This window comes from Atractosteus spatula, chromosome 8 (assembly GCF_055471065.1).
Source record: "Atractosteus spatula isolate fAtrSpa1 chromosome 8, fAtrSpa1.hap1, whole genome shotgun sequence".
Taxonomy (NCBI): Eukaryota; Metazoa; Chordata; class Actinopteri; order Semionotiformes; family Lepisosteidae; genus Atractosteus; species Atractosteus spatula.
This window is the reverse complement of record NC_142713.1, coordinates 29,283,474-29,307,147: the sequence shown is the minus strand read 5'-3', so window position 1 is coordinate 29,307,147 and position 23,674 is coordinate 29,283,474. Positions and strand designations below refer to the sequence as shown.

General features: G+C 40.5%; 1 protein-coding gene across 1 annotated transcript; it reads left to right on the top strand.

Moving 5' to 3' along the window:
• The first annotated feature begins 1,799 nt into the window (after window positions 1-1,799).
• helb (helicase (DNA) B) lies at window positions 1,800-23,596 on the top strand. Its single transcript, XM_088923787.1, has 13 exons — window positions 1,800-2,015; window positions 3,286-3,648; window positions 5,034-5,254; window positions 6,744-7,631; window positions 8,741-8,918; window positions 9,607-9,748; window positions 12,473-12,621; window positions 13,513-13,597; window positions 15,400-15,459; window positions 17,287-17,452; window positions 18,368-18,502; window positions 19,036-19,668; window positions 22,698-23,596. The coding sequence occupies exons 1-13, from the start codon at window positions 1,808-1,810 to the stop codon at window positions 22,812-22,814; spliced, it is 3,345 nt and encodes a 1,114-aa protein (XP_088779913.1). The 5' UTR covers window positions 1,800-1,807; the 3' UTR covers window positions 22,815-23,596.
• The last annotated feature ends 78 nt before the right edge of the window (window positions 23,597-23,674 follow it).

Genomic DNA, 23,674 nt, shown 5'->3' with positions numbered 1-23,674 from the left:
TACCAATCATGGCCTCCTAATAAACCCCATCTATGAATTGGCATAGTTCTGGTGCACTATGTCTGCTGTCGCATCATCCAGGTGGATGCTGCACATTGGTGGTGATGGAGTGGAGTCCCTATTACCTGTAAAGTGCTTTGATTGGAGTCTCCAGAAAAGCGCTATGTAAGTGTAAGCAATTATTAATATGTGCTGATGTCACAGTAGTACTTGAACTACGCCACCTAGCAGATATGAACATGCCTGAATTCGTCTCCCAGCCTGGGTTGTTAGACCCCTCTGAGCTACATGCGTGGCCACAGAAAAGTCCACCAGCAGCACACTCCTTGAAGAAAGTCCCACAGTCTCCTTCACCCTTCTGTCGCACCCAAGACAACTACACTGAGTGCTCCTATTTTTTATTCAGATTCTTCGCCTTGAATGTATGGAGCAGTTGTGTCTATTACCAAATCTTAATTGCTACTTCAAAGTGTTGTGACAGCAAGCTTTGGAGCAGCAAAATGTAGAAACTGTGCGCTTCTTTTCCAAAGCACTGCATGATCAATATCTGGCTCTTTAAGTAGGAAATAATAGTTGGATTTCAGGTTTTTAGCTGTTGGAATACCGGAAAAAAATGGTTAGTGTTTTTAACATTATGCACAAGGGAAAAATGTTATTGTGTACAATATGTACTTGAGAGGGAAAGTTTGATCACTCAGCTTGATAAACATGGAAAACTACATTACTGTAAAACACAAACTGTAATTTCACAAACATATTTTATGTCTTATTTAATGTCCAAAAATCCACTTATTTACTAAAAATTCATTTCAGTTCAATTGATTTTTATATAGCGCCTTTCACAACAAGGTTGCCCCAAGGCGCTTAACATAGAAAGTTAACATAGAAAATACGGAACAGAAAAGACCAGAGGACAATGAAGGAGAGGAACCAAAAACTCCTTAGTAAGGAGAAAAAAAACCTCTAGAGGTCCAAGGTCAACTGGCTGCCCAACCCCTTTGGGCATGCTAACATTATACAATTTAAAAAAAATGAATAGATGACTAAGGGTATTAATCCATCCATCATGTCTTCTGTATGTCAGTACGCCATGCAAATCTCTGTAGACTAGCAAAATCCTCCTAAACGATAGCTATATCCACGATGTCCCTCTTCGATCCATGGCAGTGATGCAGCATCCAACTCAGCTGGTGCCCAGCCCGGATGCCATCCAGACATGTGGGGAGGAGAATAGGATAGTTTGGTCAGAACAGATGTATCTACCTGCTGGGCCAACACAGAGACACACAATGGCAAGTACAGCAGCACCAGCAGCCATGGTTGCAGCAGGCTATGATGTAACATTTATTTGTTGATCTATGTATTTGCTGTGTAAAATAAATCAAATGCCAATTTACACATGCTCTGAATATTGTTTTCTATGGTTTCCTTTTGGTATATTGAAAATTGTCAACCCTCATATCTGCCCTGTAAGGGATGAGGAGAAATAATCAAGAGTTTAGAGGGTTTCAGCCAGAAGAGAGCTTAAATGATTTTATGTGAGTTGCGAGTCATTAATGTTTTAACGTTTTAATATATATATATATTTAGTTAAATGACCCAAACTAAAATATGCAGCCCTACACTCGAGCACAGCTAAAGCAAAAGCTTAGAGCTCCGCCTTCCCTGTCCGCCCGTGACTTCTGTTTTGGAAGCAGCCAGGTTAAAGTTCATGTTGGTCCAGTCAGAGACGCCCGCGACAGCCTCTTGAGGAAGTACAAACGAAAGGCGCGTTTTTTTCAGTGTTGATTGCTTGGTGGGTGAAGTCATGTTTTATTTGGGGGCTCCAACAGGAGATAGGACCTTAGTTGGTTATATTTTACCACGAAAAGCTGAAACAGCAGCGAAGGATGAAGAGGAGTCGGAGTCGGAGGAGGAAGACGAAGACGAGCCGGAGTTCCTGGATTTCAAAGAAATGTCAAGTTTGTCATCAGGGGGACTTTTGGTGAAAGGATCGTATCCCCGCCGCAGAGAAGGTAATAATTATCTAGGGGCGTTCTGGAAGTAAACTTAATAATGAAATAACAGGTGTTTTACAGTGCCTTCCTTTTCGATTAGAGAAAAATAGTAATCCAATACAGAAACTGCATTACGTCAACAATTATGCGGTTCTTAGTTGATGTGCTCGTACAACATGTTGTTGCGGAAGTCCTCCAGGAGCGAGATAATTGGGTGGGTTTTGGAAGAGGAGGGGTCATTTTGCTTTGTTTCTAGCAGGTGTTAATTTCGCGAGTGTAGGACCGGGGGGCTGTTCTCTTTTACCTGCAGGAGAAGTGTCCCAGTTGTGCAGTGCCGCTCGTCGTGTCAGCTGCTATTTATTTAGATATCGTTCGAAATACTTCTGAGGGGCATGTCAGTAACGGAATTGGTCATTTCAGGCACAAACATTTTGAAGACGACCGTAAACCAGCCACAACAAGATAGCTAGATATCAAATAAATAGATTTGAAACGGGTTTCTCAACTGGAAATGAGGACCCCTATATTCGAAAGCAGGAAAACAGAATAAAACACAATTTAGTTAAAAAACTCAAATTATAGGTGTTTAACAAAAAAAAATTGGATAACAAGACACCTGAGGGTGAAACATTCACATGCTGAAACACTTAAGTTGCCCACCCTGTATGAGATCTACCATAGTTGGCACTGACTGCCACTCAGTATAAAAGTTTAAAAGTATGAAAGCATTTACAGAGACAGTAGGGTGATAGTGTCAGTCTGAATACCAGTAGTGATAATGACATATGTAATAATGTAACATAGAACCACTGTCAGTTGTGAATCCTGAGCTCAAAAACATGTTTTTGTCTCACCTGGCACTTTTAACAGTTATTCATTAATGTCAGGTTTTAAGTGATGCCTGTGAGCATCAAACTTTTTAAAGTTAAAGAAGACGATTAGTAATAATCCTGCGAGATATTATAGTTCCACAAGTGGTGTGAAGTGGGAGTAAACCACAGTTACCTTTATGCCTTGCAGAGACATCTAAATGGAAGTTGGTTTTTGAGTAGTAGTACTACTACATGAAGTAGAGTATCAACAGTGCAACAGTGAAATTTCCTTTTGATTTATGTTTTAGTACTCTTTGTGATATTCTGTAGTGTTATTCTTGCTCGTGTCAGAACAGCATCGTCTTCTCAGAGAGAAGCTTTATGAAGTTGTGGCATAAAGGCAAACATGCTGTGATGTTTATTAAAATCTGTCTTACCGTCTCCCAGATTTCCTGACGCTTGCTGGTATTTTGCAGTGGACTTCCTGGACACAAATTTGGAAAAAAAGTGCCGGGTGGTGGGCAGGTTCACTCTGCTAAGCCCTTGGTGGGAGGTGACGTCTCCAGTACGACAACGGGACTCCAAAGTGTTCCTGCTGGGGTTTCCCTTCTACAGCCTGCGGACGGAGCTGGGGTCCGATTCCAGGGCTATCATCTCCTTATTCCTGAAAGCTTGCAAGGTGACCCCCGAGCATGTCACGGAGTTTATGGATTGGCTGCCGGATTGGATGAACCTGAATTTTTCCAACTTGCGCGAGCTGTTGAAAGATTTCGGGGAGGAAGATCGCAATGGTTACAAAGCAATTGCAGATTCCATGTTGTCATTGGTGAATCATTCAAGTAAGACTTGAATTTGCTGTGTTTTCTTTTTGTAAGGGATCTACCACTGCAGTCACTGCAGCAGAATGCCCTTAGTGCCAAATAGCCTGCTTTAGTGTTTTCAACTGTTATAGCAATTGCAACTGTCATTAATAGAGCTTAGTCTGGGTCAAAAAAAGAGTCACAGCGATTGTAAAAGAAGTCACATCAGCAGTAAATATGAGATGTTGCAGTAGCTGAGCCATCTTAACCAGTCAAATCTAATTAAGTAAATAAGCTTTTTTTTGTCTTTGAAGTATCTTCTCTTTATACACGTAACTATAGAGGGATAAAGAGCTTTTTGTGCTACAAGACACCAATCACTCAGGATTAACTGGTTATATTCTACTTAAGGTTTACATAAAGAGGATGAAAGTAAGACTTGCATCTTACATGTAATATCTTCAGTTTTTGCTAGTCCTCTGGTTCAATGGTGGGCTGTTTGTCTTGCTAGAATTTCATTGACAGTTACTCTTCAGTCTATAAGCTGGACACAGTTTTGTTTCAGACCCAAATCCTTCAGTTTTCCTTCTGTAACGTCTTATTACCCAGCTTGCATCTGCCTGTATTATTTTTACATTCAGGTCCAAGTCTCGCCTTCGTGTTGTTCATATTCAACCTCACACATTTCTTTTAAGGCACACATGGATCACTGCCTATAGATGTAGATAATTAATACACCGTAGATACTGAGTGGTATTACAAACACAACAAGTGAGCATTGCAAGCAGTGGGATTAGATGAAATCACAAGAAAATCTATTACTATTACTTTATTCAGAGATGGAGATGAGAATGGTATACAGAGTTAGCTGCTTTGCTTCTTGGCTTTCTGGGTGTTCTAATACTTGTATCAGATGTATCAGATGGTATAAGACATCGATTTTTCAATCCTTGTCCTGATGGACTCTTGCTTTTATTGGTTTCCATTCTAGACAAACTTTAATCTAATTGGCACATTAATTAATTCAAATTCGTAAATGCCAGGCCCTTTTAGATATGTTCAGCAGAATGCTAATGATAAAAGATCTGGTAGAGAAAATGCAGCTGCTAGTTAGGTGGCTGAGAGTTCAACCAGGAGAGACAGGGAACCATCTGGCTCAAGGTCCTGGAGCAAGAGAACTCAGAACTCACTGGTTTAAACCCAGAAGCAGGCCATAGCAGACAGACATACTCTCTAGGCCAATTTCTAAAATGAACAAAACCTACTTTGTCCACATTCATAGTCTTTTAACATATAAAGGGATAAGGAATAAGGTATAACGGAAAGCACCATATTTTACAGTAATGTCTTGACCATCTACCTGCACTTTAACGCTAAAACAGTATCCGTGTGCTGCTCACTAATGACTTGAGTGTGTCCAACAGGTGCAGGCAGGGCTGTGTGGGCTGCCTCTATGCACCCGCTTGTGATGAAGTACTTGCCCGTCCTGCTTCCTCGCCAGTTTGAAAACCTTGTTGCTGTGGACGAAAAACCTCAGAAACATGCCGGAACTGAGGAAAAGAAAGAGGCCCCCGAAGATAGGTCTCTACTGGGCAAGCTGGAGGAAGTTATCAAGATGGATGTTTGGAAGCTGGGATTCAGCAGTGTGAGTCTAAGAGAAATGTAGAAAAACGAGTTTGACATGCTGCAGCTGATGTTGACCTCAAAAGCAAAGAATTTTTCAAACATAGTGAATTTCTGGGTTAAAGACAATACGTCTTACAGGGCTATCTGGGATACATTTCTGTTCTTGAGTTCCTGCAGTGTCAAGTTAATGTTAATTTGGGTTTTGACAGATGGACGCGTCAGTGCTGTTTATGATTAGGCTGTTGGGCAGTATTCCCACTTTGTTGGAATTGGACGATCCATCTGGAAGGTCATCCTGAGCGAAGATTAGTCTGGTCTCACTTGATCACAACTCTAAAATTCAATTTTCAAACGCACTCAAAGTGCAAGCTCTGGCTATTTCTTCGGTTGCAAGTCCGAGATTATGTCAGGTACCAAGTGGCTCTTAAACTGTTCATCAGATATCTGCAGCCATTCAGGCCTGTTGTGCCTCCAAAGGACAGGCAGCTGTGCCAGGTTTGTGTTCTCAGAAAGACCAAGGCCTCTATATTCAAATGTTGTCATAGTCTAATATTATATAATAATGTAATATATAGTGTAAAGTAATTCTAGAGTAATAGTGATGTAAGCTCCTAGGTTGTTTAAATATTGTTCAGCCTACATGAATATAGAATATAGTTTCTCTGCTTTACCACTAATTAGTCACTTCAGCCAGCCTTTCCCCATATTGTGTTCTTGGAATATTTTATGTGCTGAAATAAGTGACATTCAAACTGCAGGATTATATTCTGTGGTGCAGTATATCATGTATGTAGTTTTCTTGTAGTTTAAAACAAAGTTGTTGTTTCTGATGGGGTAAAAACTAACAATTACTGCTGCAGTTTTTTATTATTCTATAATACTCACTATAACCTATTCATTCTGTCAAAGAAATTTAGCTTGGATCCACTAACACTAAACTAATTTTTGCTTAATACTCTTTTTCACTGAGCTTTTGTTCAGTCCGTGTCTACAATAAGAGTCTTTTGTATTTTGACTGATCTGAGACAAAATGGGCACGCATTTTCCTTGTCTTAATGTTAAATTTGATAGTGACAAATATCCCATAGAAGAAAAGCTCCTTAGATTCCTTTTGTTTCTTGTAATGGCAGCCTAAACGTTAGCTTAGTATCACAGAACAGAAGCCACTGGATCAAAAATCCTCACCCTGCGAACATGTCCTCTTCTCTGTTAGAGTACATGGACAAGGTTAGAGAAGGACAAGGTCTCTTGTGTTATTCCTTGCCAGCCCTGCGAAGCACATGACCAGATCCAGGTCTGATCCGAAGTGCCATTCGAATGTAAAAACTGATTTTAAGATCTTGCCTGTTAGAGTTGCCTGCAACTGTACAAACCACTTCTTTTTTAAAGTGCTCAACTGGCACATTCTCTCAGATCCAATTGCTCAGATTCCTTAATCTGTCTTTTATTATTAAGCCCACTTTGGTTATTACTACCGTTTATAACTCTTTTCCCGTCTTCAACCTCAGGTGACTTATAAGGAGCTTGGCCTCATCCGCTGTGAGGCAACCTGGGATGCGTTCTGGCACTCTGGTCTGCTCCCACAGATTCCGGATCTGCAGCGCTGTGCCCTGATGCTATATGACAAGCTGAAGCGCCTGTGCAGGAGCAGAGGCAGCACCTTTGTGTACCAGAAAGTGCTAAGCGATTGTCCAGACGTGAACCAGTCTGTGAAAGCTCTGGAGGCTTTGCGTTTCCTCACCGAGCAGGAAGTGGTGGTGCAGGAGAAGCAGAGGGTCTTTCTGCGGCAGTACTACAAATACGAGACGGGGATCGCCAAGTGCGTGGGCCGTGTGGTCGCTGGAACCCCGTGGCGCATCGACTTGGACGTGAGGGAGGCTCTCCGCGCCGCCCGGCCGAAGGGAGGCGAGTTCGGGCACGATAGCCGCCGAGCAGAGGCGGAAATGGAGAGGGCCGCGGACGGTGCGCTTTCGGATGTCATGGCGGAGAACCCTTCAGGAGTCGCAGCGGAGGGGCAGGCGGCTGAGGAAGCGGAGCTCGACCCTGATCAGGTCCGAGCCGCGGCGATGATATGTGCCAACCCTGTAACGGTAATCAGTGGGAAGGGGGGCTGTGGGAAGACCACGGTGGTCAGCCTGGTGTTTCGAGCGGCTCTGAAGGGACTTCCCTCGGAAGAGGAGGAGGTACGGAAGGCCTGCGAAGACTTCGAGAACGATTGCGGTGCCTCTGAGGAGTGGAACACCTTCTCGGAGGTGCCCAGCCAGGCCCAGGATAAGACCGGCAAGGAGGCTGTAGATTCCCAAGAGCCGATCAGGGTCCTCCTCACTGCCCCCACCGGAAGAGCTGCGTCCCTCCTGAAGAAGAGAACAGGCCTCTCCGCGTACACGCTGCACCAGGTGGGCCACAGAAAACGGAAGAGTTTGCACATTGATATCTGGTGGTTGTTTTTGAGCTGTGGTGGGATAATAAAATTCAAGTTGGGATTTAAGGAAGGTTAGAATCAAGAGTGGGTCTTTGCTTGTAGGCTCTCTATTGCAGTATGAATATTTAGACATATGTAGAGATTTATCAGATATTAAGCCCACTTTGGTCATTACTACTCCTGCTGCTGTTACCCGTTTCTTACACAAGTGAGCTAGTTTTTAATTATTGCAATACAATTCATATATCATAAATCTATAGTTATTAATTTATGAGTGGATGCTTTACCAAAACTCGGTGTGATTTGCTTTGCCTTTTTTGCGAAGTGAAACATATCCTTAAAGAAATTTGTAATCTGAAATGTTATAATTATTATTATAAATAATTATCTTCATCATCAGTAATCCCTTAAACTTATACAGCACTTTTCTGGACACTCCACTCAAAGTGCTTTACAGGTAATGGGGATCCCCTCCACCACCACCAATGTGCAGCATCCACCTGGATGATGTGACAGCAGCCATAGTGCGCCGCAACGCTCACCACACACCAGCTATCAGTGGGGAAGAGAGCAGAGTAATGAAGCCAATTCATAGATGGGGATATTAGGAGGCCATGATTGTTAAAGGCCAATGGGAAATTTTGGTCAGGATGCTGGGGTAACACCCCTAATGCCCTGGTATTTTTAATGACCACAAAGAGTCAGGATCTCGATTTTATGTCTCATCTGGAGTGCAGCACCTTTTTACAGTATAGTGTCCCCATCACGACATTAGGTGAGCTCCCCCTACTGGCCCCTCTAACACCTCTTCCAGCAGCAGCCTTAGTTTTTCCCAGGAGGTCTGCCATCCAGGTACTGACCAGGATCACACCTGCAGTGGGTTGCCAGTTGTGAGTTGCAGGGTGATATGGCTGGCCATATGTTCCATTCTCAGTAGGGAACATTCCCAGTGATTTTGACTTTTGGGGGGGTGTAAATGTACAATTTCTTGCTCAGTGGAAGAACAGCGAGCACAGTATGAGGTGAGGAGCACTGTACAGGCATTTGAGAAGTGTTCACAGTGAAGACTTTGCTCTCTCTCAGGTGGTCTGGAGTTTTATGCAAGCAAAGAAGGCTGAGGATGGAGCCCCAAAAGAATGGAAGTTTGCAAGGGTTCAAGCATTTGTAGTAGACGAAGGGAGCCTGGTGTCTGTGCAGATACTGCATTCAGTGTTAAACATGCTGGTGAAGTATGCTCAGCTGAAGAAGCTCATACTTCTAGGTGAGTCCAGGACTTGAATTTTCTTGGGATGTGTTTTCTTTGGTAGTATGGTATACATAGCTGAGTCAAATCTAGGAGTGGATTGAAAGATAGCTTACCCTTTAATACAGTAAGGATTTAAAAAAATCCTTTATAATGTCAACCTGTTTTATTAAATTTCTCAGTGATATAGAATGTCAAAGGCAGTGCCTTCACTAAGCCAGTAAAATATATTATTAAGGTTGTGCTGTATATTATGTGTGTATATACATCATATGATCATTATACAGCTCTTGTTAGTATACCTTTTTATCCATCTGGATACGAATTAATAAATTAGACATAAGGATCTGCTGTGATAATGGTTTGCTGTCAGGACTAGATGTGATTTATTGAGTTACTGGCAGTGGATTGTCGAAGGCATTATGCAAAATCCTGCAGAAGTTACTAAAACTGTCTGCTTACTATAGTAAGGGTTACTATTCAATATTGAGAAGCATTTCCAGAATTTAAAAGAAAACCGTTCCAGCGAGCACCATACTACCGTACAAAGGACTGGCTTGTCTCCTCTGGCCCTTTCCCACTAGACCATGATGAGAAGTGCTCGAATCCCTGGGTGAATGGCAGGCTCATTGAGGGAGAGCTGCTGGATTTTCCACGCACTGGAAAGTAATAAAATGTCAAATTATGTGCCTCATTGCTCCTTCAGGTGATGTAAGACAGCTGCCCAGCATTGAGCCTGGGAATGTCTTAGCTGACATGTTCAGCAGCCTGTCTGAAGTCCACTGGGCTGTGGAAATGAAAACCAACCATCGTGCAGAATCCCAGCTGATTGTCAATAATGCCGGGCAGTAAGTAGGGGACGTTTTTTTATTTTTTATATATATATGGATGTTTCCAATATATATATAAAATATTCTAGGATTGTGATATCTGTGCATTAATTCAAAGTGCACAGCAAAACAGGTGAGCAACTACAAATTTCAATCTGGTACATGAGCAGCCAGTTTAATCAAAAACAGTCCACCAAGAACACCACAGACCAGGACTGTAGTTAGGTTGCAGTGCCAGACAGCTCATTACACTTGGCAATTCCTGTCTGCATGTGCAGTGGTGCAGAGATCACAAGCCACGCACTACTGAGAAGTGGAAAGAGTAGATATGGTCAGATGAATCATCCTTCACCAATTTGTCTGCAAATGGATAAATGCACGTTTGGTGCCAGTCTAAAGACTCTACATCCCTGACTACTTGGCTCCAGCAGTAAAGGGCTCTGGTGGTTCTCTCATGTTGTGGGGCGCATTACCCTGGCATGCATTGGGTGCTCTCATTTCCTTAGAAGGCAAGGACAATGCTACTCACTACTTAATGAAACTGAGTGATCTTCTGTTCTGCACTCCCTGAAGCAGCATTTCTTTCCTGCTGGGGAAGGGTGTCATCCAGGATGACCATGCCACTCTCCATAGAGCATACGTGGTCGGCCTTTGGATTAATGATCACGGTGACCATTCTTAGACACCAGATCTGAACCCAATCGTGCATTTAAGGCATATTCTGACCTGATGTCCGAGACCTTTCCACCTCCATCAATCAGACATGGTGTTGCATCCCTCCTGTGGAATTCCAGACGCCACAGAGCACCAGGCCATAATGTCCGTATGCGGCTCAGTGTTGATGAGACTGCTGCTGGTTTCTTTTCAACTTTAGCAAACCGCTTATGTACCATTTTGCTTGAGCATCCTGTATTAACTTTGGCATTATCTTTTCTGTGCTCACCATTTCTGATGGTTTTGCATTTAAAGCCCTAATTGAAATCTCAATTTGAGAATGCATGGACTAGTCAATCATCGTACAAATGTATAAACTCAGATTTCATATTCTACAGGTGGTGCTCCAGTATGATTGTTTACAGAACTGAGAACTTGCTGTGTCTGTTTTGCAGCATTGTTGTGGACACAACACATTAGTTCTGAAACAGTTTCAGACTTCATGCTGGCTGTTTAGTTTTGACCTTTCATATCTAATCTTGTGTGATGTAATAACAGATGCCGGTTGAAAAGGCTTTGTTATTCGTGTTTTTCCATAAGAAGCAATGTACATCTAAACACACTTCTATAAAGTTTCCCTTTTCTTGTTCGTGTTTCAGAACAATCTTTATAGAAAACATTGTTTTGACAATAGTGTAAACGTTTTGCTATTAGATCTTCTCTTTATTATTTTTATTTAAAATTACAATTACTCATTTTTCTTTTTCTGCCCTTCTAATGTGGATTTACACATACTTGGCTGTGCTACAACATACCTGGTTTGTCTTGCCTTGCTATGCTGGTGCCTTACTGGAGTTAACATCGGCTGGAGAACTATTGTCTCTCTCTTAATTACAGCTGGCCAGTGACATGGCCTAGAACTCCATATGGACTGTAGGTCTCATCATATGCTGTGCTTGAGTTCATTTACTTGATGAGGTACTCCTTTACTGGATTAGGTGTTTGGGGTATGACATCACAGATAGTCCCAGGAGAATACCCTTCTGAAACAGCATCTGCTATTGGGGTCTATTGATTTCCTTTTCAGAGTAGGAGTGCCATTCAAACTATTGCTTTCTCACACATTCATGCCATCGCTTAATGTTCTTGTAGCCTTACTTGTGCTATAGAGGAGCTTGGCAGAGTTTTGCAGACACCTGTTCTTTAGGGATTAACCAGATCTTGTGAGGTCATTGTTGGTACTTCAAATGAATTCCAAGCAGTACACCCCAGATAAATCCTTTTTCCCCCAAAGTTGTGTGTTTTGTGAGTTTAGTTTTAAAATGGCTTATTGTTTGTCAGTTCTTGCACTAATATCCAAGCAGTGTGCTTTTAGGCCTGTATGTATTGGTCTGTGACAGAGTTTCACAGGTTCATTGTGGAATAAGCAGACTGTGAAAGATGGTTTAACCAAAGGTAAAGGCAGGAGAACTATAGTAGAGTTATGCCTACTATAATGGAAGATAATTACCTAATGTTAATAGTTTTTGTCTTTTGTAGCTTTTTTTTTTGTTTTTTGGTGGTCATTTGATGACACAGACGTATTAATCCTTCAAATCCCAGCCCAATACGTTGTTCATCTGTTCTTTATGAATTCTCTGCATACTTGTTGATACTGTTATTATATAGGCCAACTCTTACAGTGTGTCGACAGAACGGAACTATTGATGTTTTGTTGCTTATCTAGAGTCCAAAACTCTGACTTTGCATCTGTTGTCAATTTTAAAAAAGTAAATAAAATGTGAATCCAAAGTGCATAGAGACTTTGAAGTAATAGCATAAATATTATGAGAAATTCGTAATTTATATATCTCTTGGCTTATTGGAACTGTGAAGCATTGCACTTAAATGTAAAGCTGAAGCATGTTTTTGCAATAATTACATGTGGCTACAAAGAAGCAGGACCTAAATGTAGAGCCTATCGGCTTTCATTTAATAATAATGATTCTGATTTGCAATATAATTTTTAACAATTATCTGACCGTTTTAATGCAGGTGAAACTGTACTGTCTCTATAAATAAACATAACTTTTCACTTTGCCTTTCTAGAATATCAGACATGGGCAAGAAGAGCAGCTATTATCCTCTGCAGTTTGATGCCACTGTGGGGCTTGGTGGAAGTGGCTCTTCAGTCACAATGCCCACGCCTGACAAGAGCTTCATTTTCATCTGTCTTCCCACTGAGGGGAACGGCTGTGGTGAGAAGTGTACCCATAGTGTGCAGCCTGCTAGAATCTTTATTGCACCAACAGAATAAACCAACTGGGCAATATGATGGACCTGTAATTCCGTAGGCTACATCAAACTGAAGGCTGTGTTTCAGTCATTTTACGGCACACGGGCGGTGGCTTGCTGTGTTTCTGTTTAGACAGCCCCAGACTGGCACTTGGAGATTTGGTTTTTGTAATTACATCTCTGAAGACTGCTGTGGAACCTTTTCCGTGAAGCTCTCGAAAATGCGTGCCAAAACTGATACGGCCTACCCTGCCAGCTTTCAGTTGCAGTAATTATGCTCATGTTGAATCAGTCAGGTGTATTAAACACTGGGAGACAACGGAACAATCTCATTATATTTCCTTCAGGCACACCTCCTTGAAGCAGAGCCACCTACAGTCTTGTTGTATAAAGTATAACAGACAGTCGGTTTGGCATTAAGAGTTGATTCTGCTTATCTCTTCAAAAACCTAGGTTAGCCTTTCATCTATCTTAGGCCCTTTTTTCTTTGTAAATTGTAAGATAATTTTAGTTTTTTCTAATTTTTGATTTCTTGGTTCCCTACTCTCTTTTTATCTTTGTGGTTAATATTCTAAGATCCCTTTGGTTTACTGAGATTGCAAAGTGTGCCCTGTTTTAACAGCATGCACTTTAGGCTTGCATAATTCGTGTAGATTTCTTAGAGATGAAGAAAGGCACATACACTGTCGCTGTGCTCCATTGCTGGGAAATACTAATCCGGAGTTCTTGGTTATCAAATAAAAACCTTTTCCTTGTCAGATACATTCCTGCTGAACCTAACCCCTGTGGTGTGCACCGAGTTCACACAGCGCACTCGCATTTCTGTTTTAAAAGATGGTGGATGTATTTTTCAGAGCTACAAGACGCAATCAAATTGCTTTTGAAGTCAGCCCCTGGATTGACGGATCATAACTCCTCTCAGTTCATTGCGTTTCGAAGGTAAGAGAACCCAAGTGAGAATGTCACTACTCTGATTAATTTACTTGGCTCATAGGCAGCACGTCAAGTTCTCTTACTCTAGTCTGGGATCACAGGGCTCAGTGTTGCTCTGTGTTCTGTGTTTATAAAGTCATTTAATTCTCACGATGCCTGTTTTGCTGTGTAGCTAATTTGAGTCTTAAGAGGAATCAAGATATGAGATGTGGAGCTATGATTTGACAGGAGGGAGGCATACTTTTATCTCAAGACCAATTTACTTCATCCCGTTGCTCCCTTCAGATCTTAATAAAATCCTTCCTATTGAGCAGGCTGGACAGGCAAAGCACTCATGCTTTGTCACATTAAGGTTACATGTTGCAAACCTCATGAGAAGTAATTGCTATCACAGATACTGATCTGTGATATCAGTATCACAGATACTGGTTTCTACTGATACCAACAGGTGGACTTACTGTATACTGTACTGTACATCAGGCATTGCTTTCTTCCATGCTGTTGCCTCTGTAAAAAGACTATAGCATGCACAATTGTGCAGCAAATGGACCAATGGCAGTAGTCATGCAGGCAGATGGTGATGATTACTAAGTGGATCCCAAAGTACTTTACATATAGGAGGGGACAACTTTATCTCAGTGACAGATATAGCACCCAGTTAGGTGACGCTTGGCAGCTGTTGTGTGACTGCAACCGTTCTCCATAACAGAACAGATGGAGGTGTAAGGAGCTACTTCACCAAATTAACATAAGGGGAATTCGGAGAGGTCAGATTGTGCAAGCCCATGTGGAATTAACCAGGTCACCCGGGTTAGCACCTCAACTCCCGCAAACGGTGCCAAGGGATCTTTAATGACAAGTAGTGTGGACCTCAGTTTAACATCTCCTCCGAAAGATACCTCCTCCAACAGTACAGTGTCCTAGGTCACCTTACAGTCTAACAAATCATAGTCCCTTGATTAGTATCTGTAAGGACTTTTAGGTGTAGGAGTTGCATTCTACTCGCCTGCTCTCTCTTTAAGTCCTAAGCAATCAAGCTCACATTTTACAAAGCAGTGCAAGAAGGTTGCTCTGCTGCTCATTATTCCTCTCATTCGCAGGAAAAGCTCAGCGTAGCAGAAATATATCGCAGTCCTTTTACTGCTTAGCCAATCCCTTTGAGAAGTGCCCTTGGCCCCCAGGTTGAGAGGGAGGACTGCCAGCACTCTTTCTGTACAGTAACCCGAAGCGGAGAAATTGATGAGCTGGCAGACACCTCAGCACTCGGCAATCGCTGTCAGCTCTGCAGCCCTGCACTTTTTTTTTGCTAGAAAAGCTTGTAATCCCTTTGCTACAAGGCGATTTTAACAAAAGGAAGTGTTTATTTTTGAAAGGGAAGAGAAAACGATTAGTGCGTACATGTATTAAAGGGTTAAACCCAAACCTCACCACTGTTCTTGGTCTCACTTGGGATTGTCGAGTTTTATAGAATGTTTTCTTCATTCAGAACTCGTCTGAAACTAGCTGTACGCTTAATGCGAACACCTTAAAGGCCTTTTTCTGCTATTTTAAGAACACAAAGACAACGTTCATTTTCAGGATTATTTAAACTGGTGTTAAGGATTTTTATGTGTATTTTGTGTGCCCAAGTTGTAACTTTTACTGTATATCTAACCCAACTGTGCCTTTTTTTCTGAAGCCATCTGAAAGATCAAAATATGTTGAATAGCTACGACCTGTACTTATTATTAATATTGAGCTAGTGCAGAAATTAATTTGTACTATCCTGATTTACATAATTTGTTTCTGTTCTCTCACTGTTCTTTCAGGAAAGATTGTGACTTAATAAACGAACTCTGCTGCAAGCACTATTCCGGTCACAATACTAGGTAAGAAGCATATAAACCTACTCTGAAACTCCTCTTTCTTGGAATGATAAATGCAGAAAATTAAGAAAATGGGAAAATAAACTGGATGACTGAGCTGGGATGGTCTTGACTTCAGAATTATTTGAGTTGCTATACTGTATGTCGTTTGGGAGAAATGAAGATTGAAGAGAGTCTCAGTTCTGGTTTATTCTTTTTGAGTAGTCTTTTTCACATGTATTCAAAATATTTTGTATTTCTAGTTGTGACTCAACCGTCTTCAGAGCGAAAGGGCTATTGACAAACTCTGTCATGGCTAAAGTATCAATTATCTTGTTTAATAGCTCGGTAAGATTGACAACAGTTTTTTCAGTGTTGCTATGGCAACTAATGTTGGTTCATTGTAGAATGTTATGACGTTGCCCTTTTCATAGACAGCTGTAAGAGGTCGATAAATCTGCATAGAATATTGACAATTCATGGAAATCATTTCCTGGGAGAGAGTTAGAAAGAGTATGAGGTTTAAAGTTTAAGAATAAACTGCAACAGCTGCAGAACAGGATGACCATGAAGAACAGCTGGAAGATTTGTATTTATTTATCAGCTCTCTGTGGGAAGAAGGGTAAAAATACAGATTTTCTTGGTGACAGAGGAAGGTATTGTTCGCAGAGGCATTAATTCTTAAACCTTAAACAACTGCAACCAAACACTATTTAAAATAGTTTTCATTTGGTTGCATAAAACTCTCTCCTGCAATCAATGCAATTTTCTGATAACTGACTACTAATAACTTTTTTTTTGTTTCAAGAAATGTCATTGAATGTCTACTTGGGTGTTTTGTCTTTGACGTAGAAGAAAGTCCGGCAAATAACCACTAGATGGGGTTATTTCGCTTTGTTTCGTTGCATCGTGCGGCTTTACGTAAATGGTTTGAAACGGACGATTGTTAAAAAAAACAACTGTATTTGGAACGCTTTTTTATCTGTACCCACTGTTTGTTTGATGGGCAAAAGTCTTATCACTCTCCTGAATTAGATTTTGTTTTTGGGTGTATTGTGTGTAAATAGGTGTATCTGCAGTGTGAAGACAAAATATCTAAATAATGAAGGATACTCATTCTAGTAAGGAATAAGAACAAACATTTTGAAACATGAATAACATAGATGTTTCATAAGAAATGCAACAGGACTTTTCAGAATCTACAATTTACTAAGAGAGGATTTACAGCATATTACTGAAAAGAGCAGTACTGCTCAAGGCAGCAGTATGGAATACTGTTCGTAATGAATAGAGTTTTTACCTTATGCATGGTCTCCTGTCAAGACCAGAATGACTAATTGCCTTCTGTATGTTTGGTTTTCTGTGCATTTAATTTTTAATTAAATTACAGTCAACATCTGTCTTTGAGTTTTTTAGACTTGCTGAATATATTTTACATTTTTCCATGCTAATATACCCTTAACTCATTTTCATGATAAAAGGGTGTTTTACAAAAGCATTCATGCTTCTGCAATGATTCCTCATTTTATTGTTGTCTTAGTTTTCATCTGTGACTTCATATTTAGAATCTACACATTCCAGTGTATCCAGTGAATATACTGTAGATAAATCTTTAGGGTAATCACACAAGCAAACTATAATTAGACAATCCAGAAAGCTTCCACAAAGAAAATGAAATCAGAAATACAACAGACGGGCTTTTTTGAAAACTTTTGAGGTTTTCAGTCCTTCAATTTGTTAACAAATTTCTTTGGACTAGTGCTAAGAACAGTTCTAATCATTACTGTCCTCATTATCACTGTTAACAAATTCAGTTTTGTGTGTTTGTGCCTTTTGTTCGTGCCATTTTAGGAACCACAAAGGCAAGCTTAAGTTTCAGCCTGGCGACAAAGTGTGTTGCACGAAAAACGGCAACGTTGTGGAAAGGACACGGGAAAGAGACCTTAGTCAGGAAGCGGACGAGAAGCATAAGGAAACTGTGCGGCTCTGCAATGGGGAAATATTCTTTATAACCAGGGTAAGACACCTGTTGTGTTCAACAGGCCTCTGACATAACCAGGTTGTTCTGAAAAAGACCCCATATACAGTACCTGCAAGTCATTTCTGTATTCAGAAGCAGACGTATACCTGAATAAATAAAAACTACAGCCTTATCCAGCTGAACAGACGAGATGAGATGAAAGTCCGGTACTTTATGGCAGGTTTCCATTAAATAGCAGTTTCATTTATATAATGCTTTCCATCCAAAAGAAGAAAAATGCTCCAGAAGTCACACTACACAGCAAGCCTGGTGGAAAAGTGAGAAATTGCTTCTCCGTTTGACATAAGGAGGAACTTTAGGAAGGCCAAATGGTACAAGTTGTGAGTGGAGTTTAGCAGGAACACTGAGGCTGATACTCCACCTCTTTCGAAAAGTTCCGTGGGGATCTTTAATGACCAATAAGCATGAGAGAGTTGAGCAACTCCGCGGAAGGCCAGCAGTGCCCACCGTCGCCACACTGAAGCATAGGTTTGGCAATTCTGGTGCAGAGAAGGGAGAGTGCTGCCCGCTGGTCTGCTATAACCATTCACAGTGGCAATGTGCTTAGAGATTGCCCATCACAGTACTGGATTCAAGGAAGTAATACTGCTTTATGGCTAGAAAACAAGGACCTTCTGGCAAACCAAAAATCACTATCATGTTACAGTATAATTCGGATTATGATTTATTAGTATGTCTTACTACAGAAAACAGTTGTTCAAGTCTTTGTTCTTAGACTCTGTTGTATGGAGTAAAAGTCACAGAAAATAAAACCAGCTGACGCATCGTTTGTCAGTTTTTACCCTCTACTGACATCTCTTTTTGATTTACTCATTTCTGTGACTGTTTGAAGTCGTAGATGAATAAATTCATTGTGAGGCAGATGGCTCTTTCTTTTTTGTTCATGCGCAGGATGAAGAGAAAGATAAAAAGCGCTACCTGACGCTAGTCGACGGAGATTGCCGGGAGCTCTGTGTGTGGTTCAAGGAGCTGCAGGGGGAGTGCCGACTGAAACACGCCTGGGCCAGAACTATCCACACCTTCCAGGTCTGCACACCGAACCAGCCTCAGCACCCTGGAGCAGAGACTAGTCTGACACTCAGGGTTTCTTTAGTCTGCATTGAAAACAATGATGTTGGAAGCCAGAATTCCTGACAGGAAAATATGCATCAGAAAGAAACTTGGTAGTTCTGATACTTGACAAGTGGTAGGAATTTTGAGGTGCTGTGGAAAATTGTTGCATCTCAAAACTCTTGTCCATCTTGGCTATTGGAATATGTCTCTCATACGCATTGATAAGTCCCCTTTGGAGAGAGGATAATCTATTTTCCTCTATTTCTAGCCATAATGCTATTGGAAGACTCCCACTGAATCATATTTTCCCTTCCTATCGTGTTTAGCTAAAAATACCATGTCGCATCATATATACTTTTTAACAAGTATATTTTGTTAAAAAAGGGTGCGTGATATAAAGAGTGTTTTATTGCCTTAATCGCAGTGAAAACTCTAAAGTACCTTATTTATACAATTTCCCTGTCAGATGTTTAGCCAGAAATCTCATAGCCTTCTTTTTGTCTTAGGGTTCAGAAGCAGAGACGATAGTGTATGTTCTCAGTGACGGAAGAGGAGAAAATTGGCAGCATATCTATACGGCGGTGACACGAGGGCGCAGGCGGGTTTATGTGGTGGGCAATAAGGATGCCTTGAAAAACGCGGTTGAACGCAGTATCCCTGTCCGAAATACACAGCTTAAGGAGCTGGTGAGAAAGGAGCTGAACAAGCGGAACCAGGCCACCTCCTCCACCCCGCTCCGAGCACCGTCGGGCCCGAGTTGCACTCCATCCACGTCGTTGTCTGCAAATTCTCAAAGGCTCCCTCAGGACCAGTGCTCCACAACCCCTTTACTTCGGCAAAACCTCTTAGTTAAAGCCTCAGGCACTGCAGATGTGTCTCTTTTGGATGATATAGCTTTCTCCCAGGCTTATTCCTGGTCTCCCATGGACACTCAGAGTCCCCCTGTCCCTAGTGCAGAGAACGCTGGGAAGGGTAAGACGAATGGCCTGGACTCTGGTGCTCTGCCTGGCCGCTGTGATCATCAGGGCAGCTCTGGGGATTCTTTTAGGAGCAGTGAAACAGATTCCAGAAGTCCGTGTGGCGTTAAGAGGCAGAAAAGCACCAGCAATGGCAGTCACACACCATCGAAGATCTCAAGGGTAAGAGTAAAATCCTATTTACTTTATCTTTACAATTTTAAATTCGATATCTTTCTTTGGAACCTTACGTATTTAATGGTGATCATTCAAATCAGTCATAGAAACATTAATAAAGAGAAGAGATTTGAAGTATCCATTTACATTTAGCACGTTTTTTATTTGTGATCTTCAATCGAGTTGATTTTCTCGATTTTAGATAACTAAATTAGTTGTGCTGCTAGAACTTTGATGGGACGTGTTTCTGGTGGTTAGTTTTTAGTTTGACTTATTGTTTTGGGGGCCTCAGGAGGTGCAGAATTACTTCCATGAAAATGAATGGGTTCATAGGACCCAAAGTTCATAGCAAATCATGTAGCAAGCCCCCGCTGTCATAACAGACAACCGCAACAACAAACGCATCACATCTGTAGAAGAGACATTTTAGCTGTGTCCCTGTGTAATACTGATGAAAAAACAACATTTTAATTTTAATCAGAATAAACGTTTTGATTCTACTTACAACAGCTTCTAAGCGTACGAGGTAACGTTTTGTAATATTTCCAGCCAATAAGGAGCCGCCTTGAAGGTCAGCTTTCCCTGGGTTGATTTCTCTATGTGGAAGTGCAGTTACTTGTCAGTACTAAATTCCTGCTAAATTATACTAAATATGCTTATACTAAATATGCTTTTTCACTGACACTGCTTCCAGCTGATGCTGGTCTAGAAGGTCGTGCTCTAGAACAATGTAAGCTGGTGGAATCATCTTATCGGGACTATTGGACTCACAAGCTTCTCCCAGAACTTGCTGGTCAGGTCCAGCTTTTGCCAGTGGGCACACTTTTTAATGATGGTTCACCACTTTTCAAGGAAGAATGTAATGTTATTGTTAATCATTGTTTAGAAAGTAGAAAACCATTAATACGTCAATCTAACTTTTTCAGGAGTCCAAGCGAGACCGCGTAGTCAATGCGATAAATGTGACAAAATAAGGAAAAATCCAAACTATGCAACTGTTTACATTGTATTCAATAAACATTTTGGAACATAATATCCAAAACAGTGAAAAGGCATTTGGAAAATGAGCAGCTTGATTATCAACAAAGTCATCGCTGTATCGGCTACTACAGAAAGCTGATAGTACCATGCTTTATTTATTTTGGGGCATTGAGTTTGTTGATTTAAATTTATGGAAGTGTTTTCAGAATTAAATTGGAAATATTCAGGCTTTATGGAAAATAATTCATGTATGCACATTTTCTCCATTAGAAAAAGGACTACTTTACTTGTATTGTTCCACTTTAATAGTTTATTCTTTAATACAAAATACTAATTCAATGTTCTTAGTTTTAAGCATACTGACAGTCTTTCATGGAAGGATGGTACATTTACTTTTTAAATGCATTATTCTATTGGGTTAACCTAAATTTTCTGAAACGGTGATGGTCAATGGTTTACATTTAAATATGCATTGATTATACAGTATGTTTCTTATGCATTTATTGTATTTCTAAATCTTTGTTAAATGCTTTCTGAGTACTGTAGTTTAATAAGTGCTGACAGGCTGTTATTGTTAATACCTGTGTAATTCGTCCAAAACATCCAAGTATAAAAGTTTAATAAAAGGTCAGTGAATTCATACTGTAAATGCTTTGTTTTCATAAAAAAGTGCAAATATGTGCACTGCAATATAATTCAGAGTTTTTATTTTAAAGTTCCAATTTAGCTTTTAAAATACCGTCATTGAGATTCTAAGTAAAATACTCTACATGCAAACAATGCCTGCAAAATTAATCTGGGCCTGCCTTTGTTTTGAGCCGTAGTGTGATTTTGTTAATTTGTGAAAATCTGGAAAAAATAATCCGGGCTTCCTTCAATTTGGGGTTTGGGGTATACCAATATCAAAATAGATGTGGCTCATAGTTGCAAAGTTAGAAAATTATTCCACACCACTAATCACTAGCCCTATTAATAAGCATATACCCCAACTGTGAGCTGTGTCAGACTTTTGATTTCCTGGCTGTAGATGTACAATACAAACAGAAGTGACTGAGGGAGCAGCTTTCTGTTAATTTAATAGTGCATGCTTTTTGTTTTTTCATACTATCGAAGAATGTTTCTTTTATTGTGACTGAAACAGATTATATTTACATACTGCATAAAAAGCAGAATGTTATTCCAGTTCAGTTCCAGTTCCAGTGGGTAGGCTCATTATTTACAAGTTTTATCGTTCACCTCAATTTGAATTATTGAATACTGATAGAGAAGGTCTAGATAATTAGTCTTTTTCCCCTCCTTGGGTTTTGCGATGCGCTGAATTCTTAATGAAAGACACGCCTTGAGAGAATAAAGAGAAGAATGTATTTTGCACTTTTATGGTGAATATGCTGAAAAGATTGGAATTGGCCGAAATCATACAGGATATGTGGCTTGTTAAATAGGTAAAGATTTAGTCCTTGCAGAAATGAAAAGCAGAGAGACACAGCATTTCGAATCGACGAAAAGTTGCGTCTCTTTGCGTTTCAGAATGGAATTAACTTTTGCCTGTTCCTTTGCAGCCTACACATGGTGACACAGCTTCCTACTCAAACCTGTTGTTAAATAAAATACTGCCTTTGAAATAAGTGAAATTATATTTTCTCATTGGTAACATGATTCAGGCTTATGTTGCAGAATCACTGTTTGTCCTTGCGCTATATCATTATTATACATTTTAGGGAATGGGAAGAGATGATGTTACACATTTAGGAAATGTATAAATGTCACTATGGAAAGTAAGTTGTTCAGCACCTGAGCCCCAAAGTAATGGAAATCTTTCTGTAGCCTTGTTTTCTTTCATAATACATTTTATTTATGCCTTTCAAAACCCCAAAGTACTGTACAATGATACATGCTTAAAAAACCCACTTGCTGTTTGTCCCTTTACAACCCATCAAATGACTTATGTTAACAGACTGTAGTCTGAGTGTGTCAACTCCCTTATAAGGTCTTGTCTGATTGGTTGTCTATCTTCCTGCTGTGTTCCATCATGCATTCTGCTCATGTCTCGACAGGAAGTGGCAGCGGAGTCTCCGCCGTGCAGCTCTCGACTTCAGTCCTTGTCACTGTCCAGTCCTAGTTCCAGCTCAAGAGCCAGGCAACTTTTCCCACCTCCACCTCCAGAGGACTGACCAACCCCAACCCATGCAAGTTACCTTGTTGCAAGAGTTAAACTGTTACTCAGGCCATGTTTTCATGGACACAGCTCCGTTAAATGGGCGTTCAGTGCTGCATATACTGTACTCTTGCTATGCAAAAAAAAAAGTAATTAATAGAAAACTGGAATCAGACTGCAATAGAGAACACTTGACAAGAATTTTGCACTGAAAAAGTTGCCTTAAGTCTTTTAAAAAAACATTTCTTGACATTAAAGTAAGATCTTGCAGGTTGTTTTTTTAAATATTATGTTTAGATATCCCATTGCTGAGATTTTGTATTTGTAAACTATACTCCAGAAACCATGTTCATCAAGTTTAATTGACCAATTAAGTTTCTTGCAAAACTGCTGACTTTAGTAGGTCATATCTGCAGATGTAATCAAATACTAGCCAGGGCTCTTTGGAGCTTGTCTGTGAGATCAATAAGTTATGATAGAAAATGAACCTACTGTAGGAGGAGCCTGGTATTGAGAAAAGTCACAGAATTTGAGAGACAGTCCAGTTTCTTGTCCTTTGAAAACAAAATTTCTTTTGTGCCACTATCTTGAGAGACTTGAAGACGGTGGGAGTACAGGGAGTATTTTGGAAGTACAGATTTTGAGTTAGTTGGCTTAAAGAAACTGGCAGAAAATGTCTCTCTGAAGTATTTTAGAGAAGGATTTTAGATATTTTAGCATGTTGCAAAGTTAAGGAGAAAACATGCGCATAGTTTTAAGAGGATTAGCTTTGGTCATTTCTGCTGCGAACTGGATGTCAGAAAAAAACAATGACAGTGCAGCCATCCTGTGACTCTGGCTTTGCTTGTGTTGTAACTAATTTTAACTCTGCCATTT